The sequence below is a fragment of the Anopheles arabiensis genome, chromosome 3 (assembly GCF_016920715.1).
Source record: "Anopheles arabiensis isolate DONGOLA chromosome 3, AaraD3, whole genome shotgun sequence".
NCBI lineage: Eukaryota > Metazoa > Arthropoda > Insecta > Diptera > Culicidae > Anopheles > Anopheles arabiensis.
This window is the reverse complement of record NC_053518.1, coordinates 66,594,083-66,601,887: the sequence shown is the minus strand read 5'-3', so window position 1 is coordinate 66,601,887 and position 7,805 is coordinate 66,594,083. Positions and strand designations below refer to the sequence as shown.

Here is a 7,805-nt window from a genome sequence, read left to right as displayed (position 1 = left end):
CAATCTCCTGATAATTTTTAATATCAACTGGAAACTATACCGATATACAGGGTTTCCCACGATTTTTGGTCAGTTCCTATGAGTTGTTGGTGCGTTCCCACGATTTTTTTATCTTATCCCATAGATTTTTGGTTCGTTCCCATTATTTATTGGTATTTTCCGATTGAATATCAATACAATTGCACCAAAAATTCTGGGAAACGACCAAAAAATCGTAGGAACGCACCAAAACAATATGGGAACCCACCAAAAATTGATGGAAACCAACCAATAAATCGTGGGAAACCCTGTAAACTACCGTTTTAGCACAAGCCGCAGAGGAGCGCAAATGAGGGTGGTCTGTTTGAATTGGTTTGCATGTAGTATTGTAGCTATTGTCCTACCATCTTGAAGATACTTCTGGCCAAGACTTGCCCTAACTATCGATCAGGGAAGAACAAGAGCGCACTTGGCAAAAGGACGACATGAGCGGCGTTTAGAAAAGGCTTTTTGCGTATGAAAGTCTTGTAGCCACACTTACCCTATATACAAACGAGGAAGTTAATGGTAGACCAAGTAGATTTAAAGAAAAATTAAATTGTAAGTAGACGATTGCCCTAGCCTCCACAGGCTTCCCATTGCCATGCTTAAAAGGCCAGTAAATCCGGTAGAGCAATCGGTTCGTGACTTTCCCTCCGATCCCTCCGAACTAGCAAAGACTACGCTACGCGCGCGAGTCTCAATACCTATGCAGTCTCATTCTTATTTTTTAAATTTAAATTCGGTGAAATTGGAAAGTTGATGAAAGCCAAAGCTAAAGACCGTGCCGCCATACGCAGGACTAACTGGGGTGGGCGTATTCCATAAGTCGCTGAAAGTCAACCCCACAAGTGGGTACAGGCAGACCTTGGCCGACAACGGTTGTTGAGCCAAAAGAAGAAAAAGAAGATAAACAAAAAAATCATAATTATTATCAACAGATATCGAAGAAACTATTATGATATAAATACAAATAAACTAACACAGTCAAACATGCACAAATTTACATATATTGGAATTTAAACAAATGATCTCTTTATATGAGTCGTACAGGACCGTTTAAATCCAGCTATTGTCCTCTGATTGACAACTTCATAATGATATATATGTAAGTGAAGGCATATTAATTAGTTTTACTTGTAGAACGATAGTCAATCGTAATATAATAGTAGTCGTTATTTTAAAGAAATGACTTTACTATGTTGTAGCAACTAAATGAGTACTAATGGTAGATGTATTGGCTTCTTTAACCCACAAACATAGTTCGATCCTCCTTTGGACCATTTTATCCGTAGCAAGGATTGGGTATCTGATTATTTGGTGTAGTTTATATCTGGTGCAGTTTATGTCTAGCGTCAATAAGGCATCAAGAAGCAACGACTTCTCTATTCTCTCTCTCTATCCTTTGGGAAATAACGTTTCCAATGCTTATTCTGGTCGTATAGTTTATTTTATACAAAAACCCGTCGATTTTTTTACCAAAAAAACACCGTACGAAATGTATCTTCTTTTCTCATCAAATATTCAAACAAATTAATCTAAAACGAACTGGATGCCATCTTCATCCAATAGAAGAAGGTCATTCGCACGCACAAACGAAATGTTGACACTTTCTACGTGGTTTACCACACACAAATCCACATGTTTTGATTATTCGAGCGCCATTCGAGTAGATCATGGTTAAAAATTTAGAACAAATGTCACTTGGGTACTTTATCAATTTGGAAACAAATCCTGCAGGGGAAAGCGGGGCATAATGGCACTGTTTCAGGTTTTGCTCTGTATCTCATTGGGTAAACCACTTTACTCTGATATTTTGACGGCAATCGATGCTTCAACGTCTTGCAGGAGCTTCCAAGTCAGTGTAGAATGTAAACGTTGTTATTAATCGCGTGCAAGATGTTACAGGGTTTTCAGAGTCAATTTTCGATGTCTACAACAATTTTCATTACTTACTAGATGTTTTACAACTGCTGTTAAATGCTGTATTTGCATCACAATAATTATTCAGTTCTTACAAATGATTATGATTAACACGTTTCAAGTTGGATTGAGTTTGGCCGTTCTTTGAGGTGTGTTGAAAATCATGTGTAAGGACTGAAATTTTATTCTGATGCAAATACTCCATTTAGCAGCTGTTGAATAACATCTTGAAGGCGGTAAGTAATGATGTGCATATTAGAAAGTAACTTGGAAACCCCTGTAATCTGCATCAATCTGATACAGTCTGTTCCCGAGAATCGCGGTTTATGCGTTCCCGAGTAATCCGCGTAACTCGATTATCGATTATATCTGCTTTTATCGAATTTCACGTTTTTCAGCTGAAATACATTCGATTTCTGGGTATTTTTGATTAAATATGATTCTTTTAAACACTTTATCATTTATCTGATACGATTCGTGCAGAAAATTCTGATATTTTTAGCTTTTAGGTGCATTAAAAGGCAAAAATGTTATTTATATTGCATTGGAGAATTCATGAAGCAAAATTTATTGATTTGACATTTAATGTTTCAAATTTAGAAAACCGGATGTCTCCAAATCCACGTAAATCTCGACCGTGTGACTCGGGAACAGACTGTACTTCATTTCTATCGTCATAATATCCGATTTCTTCAGCATGATATTCAACACGTCTCAAGATTGATTGAGTTTGACAGTTCTTTATGATATGTTGAAAATCATGTGTAAGAACTGAAATTTGATTATGACTCAAATCAATCATCTGACATCTGTTGAAAAAAATCTTGCAGGCAGTGAAAAATTATGTTCTATTCGGGTAAATGTACCAATAGTGGTGCAATTTGTAGTGGTACCGATGTGTTTTAATGGATTTAAAGTGTCAGAAAGGACATTTTCTGAATATTTTAACACATAGCAATTGTAATATGTTTTATCTTCGCAATCACAACCATTTTTACCATGAAATACATCAAATTTACGAAAAAATACAAATTTTTGTGGCTGCTTCGTTGTACCTATAATGGTGGTATGGTTCCTATAGTCGTCTTATTGTGTTCCTATAGTGGTAGTAAACAAAGATGCATCAAAAACGGTGTATAATATCAATGAAACTTAGTTTATAAGCTGTTTTCGTATGAATAGCAAGGATTGCTGCCATAATATTGGTTTTTTCCGTAATTTGATCGTAAAAAAATGTATAATGTTAATCGATGAAACTATTGACGAAAGTACTGCATCACACCTGTCGTCAACCTACACCCAGAAGAGTGTGCTTGATTTGAAGTCAAATTTTCATTCAGCCATATAAGCGAATTTTGGCCTGTTTTTGATAAATTACCTACATAAAACTCATTTCTGTTACTTATTATAGTGAAAACAGTACGACAAGTCGAAAATATCCTCGAATAAACAGAAAACGACCTGTTTTTATTGTTTTTATAACTGTAACCACTATAGGAACATGCCTGTTTTGTGTACCTATAATGGCACTATGGTAAAAAACACTTAAAAATGCATAAATATGGTCAAAAGGCAAATAATTTTAGTAAAACAATAACATTTCATAACAGTTATGTTGAAAAACTAGTAATTGCGTGGTTATATGGTCATTTAGAACGTTAACAGAAATATGAGTTTCGTTATGAAATCCTAAGGATTTTGGAAAAATGTTGACACATTTCACAAAATAATGGATTTTTCGGTCACAAAGTTACAGAATGGCCCCATTTAACTTTTAAATCCTTTGTAAAAGGCTAAAAAACATTTCACACTAACGTAAATAACTTAATTGCTTTTAATTTGCCATATGAACCGCATTTTAGTGCAATACCACCACTATTGGTACTACCACCACTATAGGTACATTTACCCTAAATATAGAAAATGAAATCTATAGTCACGAAAATGTATTGTGCGGGTTAATCTTGCTATGGGGCAAAATGGTCTTGTATATGATGTCAAAGGTCAAAATATATCAAAACAAAGGTACAAAATGGACCACAATATTGGACTTTAGGCTATGGTTTAAGCATTAATTGCATCCAGGTAAAATTGTAAGGCTAGAGATTTATGTTTCGTATTAACGTCTTTTACTAAATAGTTTAGTAAAATGCTGGAATATTTTGATAGTTCATGTGTTGTCTGTTATTTTTCTATTCGATAGAGTACACATAAAGCATTGTTTTATGTAAGTAAAACAAACATATTGTAGCCACCTTTGCTTATACCATAGCCTCATTATTTTGCTCCTGTCAAAACATACTGCAGAAAATAGCTAAGAGCTGAAAAGAGCTTGAGGTGACCCTTTTGCCCCGCTTTCCCCTAAACGTTTTGTTCATATAGGACGCAACAAGTGCCGGCAGAAGTAAAAGAATGTTATGTGGAGAAGATATTGTTGATACGGAGTTGCCGGATGCTGTAAGAAATAAAGAAGGAAGTCTGCCCAAGAAAGAGTCGTACTGCTTACCGGAAGATACCATGTGACCTCACAAGCGACAACTTGAGTGTCGACTGGGTTGTGGTTTTAGGATAGTCTCACAATTTTTGGAGGGGAATCCCGTGTCTCTCCGATGATTAACCGGATGAGTTAGAATCGCAATCTAATTCTAGAAGGGGATTTTTCCCTGAGGAAGGGGTATATTTTATCACTGGCAAAGTATGTTATTCATAAGAAGTGATATGAAACGGGTTTGTACGCCAAAAATAGCCCCTTTGTACGTCCCTTATTTTATTATTTCCCTTATTATAAAACGGAGTGGCAAATACACTGTTCAGCATTGTATCATCATGAGTGTGTTAAAAGTACGGTTGTTCTTAGCGTTTCTATTACTTACCATAACGAAAGCTCACGGTGACGAACGAAACGTCACTGATTCAATCCTGGAAGGGCTTGAATATAAAACCTTAACAGCCAAACTGGACTACTTGCAGCACAAGCTTACGGTGATGGATTATTCGGTAAAGGAAGATCGTGTGATCATCGATCGAAGGTTGGCATATCAAGAAGCGATATCGGAAGGGATACTAGCAACCATGAAGCGGATGAGTAACAATCTAGTCGATCTTACTGGAGCCATCAATCAGCTAAGGTCGATAAGTAACAATTGCACCACTCCACCGCAAAAGCATCAGTGGAATCAAACGATCACGGAGCAGAAAGGCAACCATCACGAATGTTATATGCCACAGGTGATTCACGTGTCGCGGGAAGATCAGCTCAAGGACAGTTCTGGCCTGGCAGTCTCTCGGGCAGTCTTAGTTCGATCGTGCAAAGAGGAACCATCGAAGCGTACGGGCAAGTACTGGATAAAACCTACCGAACACGACGAACCATTTCTGGGCTACTGCGAACAAACTAGTTTCGGTGGAGGATGGCTTGTGTTCCAGTATCGCTTTAACGGATCGGTGGATTTTTACCGCGACTGGGCAGCATATCGGAATGGTTTTGGCAGTGTCGATGGAGAGTTTTGGCTCGGGCTGGAGCGTTTACATCGCATTACCGCGGCACAAATCCATGAGTTGTTGGTGGAGCTGAAAGATTTCTCTGGCAAGTACAAGTACGCACGATACAGTGTGTTCAAGATTGGCAGTGAGGTGGAGCAATATTCGCTGAAAATGTTGGGTTTGTACGCAGGCACGGCAGGAGATTCATTAAAATTTCATAAGGGAATGAAGTTTATAACAAACGATCGGGAACCTAATGGAAGAACTACTTCCGAATATGAGGGAGCGTGGTGGTATAACCATTTATCCACATCCAATCTTAATGGACGCTACAAAAATGGTAATTCCCTCAAAGCTATAACATGGTTCTACTACAAAAACTCATTTGAAGGTTTAGCATACTCGCGAATGATGATTCGCGAAGTTTAACGCGCAAGTGCACTATTGTTATGTCAATATGTAAAGCACGCGTCCATTTCGAGGTCACAGAGTGTACGAGGCTAGGTTTCATAAAAATGAAATAAATGCAAAAATAAGTGCAAAAATTTAAATTTAATGTGTTGTCTATGTTAACTTAATCTACCACTACTCAAACCTAGCTGAGTGCTGGTGGGCATCGTGTCTAAAGCAACGCAGCTGCTCAAATTCTTGACGATTTGTTTTCCGTATTTGAACCTTGTATAAAACTAGTTTCAGTGTAAATTTATTTTAGTGTTAGTTTTTTTTACGCTTCGAATGTTCGGAAGATTTTTCTTAGGCTCAACAACTGTTGCCGGTCATGGCCTGCCTGTACCACTAATGGGCTTGGTTATCAGTGATAACCCATATCAGGATAGTGAGAGGACACTTTCTATACGGGGCATGTTTTGGACGGACCGGCCCAGAAGACAGAGTTTGCAAAAATAAATAACACTTATATCATTAGCATTTACTATTATGAAATTTAATCAACGTTAGATTATTAACATTACTAACATTACTTCAATCAATTTTGTTCAATGTTCATATATGTATTCTATTTACAAAACAAATCTGTGGTGAATTTGTCGACCCCAGATCCTTTAACGTTCTTGTGATGTAGACCTGTCCTTCTGATATTTTGTCATGTAATGTGAAGTGTGCTTTGTCCTTAACTTAAAACTTCGTTTTCACCAGCCGTAGATGTCTTCTAGCCTAGGAATTGAAAAAGATGTAACAATACCCTCTGTTGGCACGATGTGCACCTCGTGCAGATTAGCTGCCGCAATATTTACAAAACAACGAGCTGTCAAGGACAGCTCGAATAATTCGTAAAAGAAACTCCAGATGGCGTTGTGAGTTAGATAAGGACGAACAGATATCCCCAAAATGAGACAACTGGCTGAGCTGTTAAATAGGGCCAATAAGGGAAAAGTTCGACACAGGTCGCTAAGCGAGGTTACTTAGGGTCAAGTAGATCAGCTGGTCTGAAACAAAGCGCCATTGAAGACGGCGCTTAGTTGCAAATTATTTAGGAAGAAAGACAGACCAATTTTTGAACTGATCGGCGGAACCCTGAATACGCGAGCGACAGTTACAAAAATTCTGTAGCAGCAACTGAAATAAACATAAAGCTACACCCGTAGCAACACCCTCACTCCTATTCTCTAGGTTCTATGTTTTTTCTCGGTCGCTGACTGTACTTCTATCCTTTCTGTTAACGGCTTCTTGCTATACAAGGATGACGTAAAAGTTTTTCTTCCTGTATCCTGTATGTTCAAGGATGACGTAAAAGTTTTTATTCCTACAGCTGTCTGTCTTGTCCTTTAATCCTGGCTCTGTGAATTCTTCACATGGTGTGCTTCTAACGGCCTAGTCCTATGTCTTGAAAAATGTTCTTGATCTTATCTCTCTTCCGATTCTCTACATGTATCTCTCACATATACAGTTTATGTGATGCCCCTATTCCCTGTGTGTCTTTGTCTAAGGATCTTGACATCTTATTTGATCCGAGTTTTTCTTTAAAAGAGCATAGGGATTATGTCATCAATAAGGCCTATAAATGTCTTGGTTATATTTGTCGTATGTCTACTGAAATTCGCGATCCTTCGAGTCCCTTTATTGTTGCTGAGTACGCTCCGTATTGTGTTATGCCTATATCATCTGGTCTCCTGCCCAAGTGTCTATGGTCCAAAGGATTGAGAGGATCCAGAGACGAAATACATGGATTGTATTTCGTAGTTCGCTGATTCATCACTCTATTCCCTTTCTTTGGTATGACGATGCGCTCTATTAGACCTAGCTAAGTTGAAACACCGCCTCTCGGTAGCACAGGATTCTTTCGTGGCTGGCCTGTTGTTTAATAAGATCGATGCTCCTTCCCTTCTGCCCCGTGTTTATTTTTTGAGCTCCTTGTCGAAAAT

General features: G+C 38.0%; 1 protein-coding gene across 1 annotated transcript; it reads left to right on the top strand.

Annotated features, from left to right (window-relative positions):
- The first annotated feature begins 4,767 nt into the window (after window positions 1-4,767).
- Window positions 4,768-5,853, top strand: LOC120901149 (fibrinogen-like protein A). The gene has a single exon (XM_040308859.1). It carries the CDS (start codon window positions 4,768-4,770, stop codon window positions 5,851-5,853), a length of 1,086 nt encoding a protein of 361 aa, XP_040164793.1.
- Window positions 5,854-7,805: the final 1,952 nt, after the last annotated feature.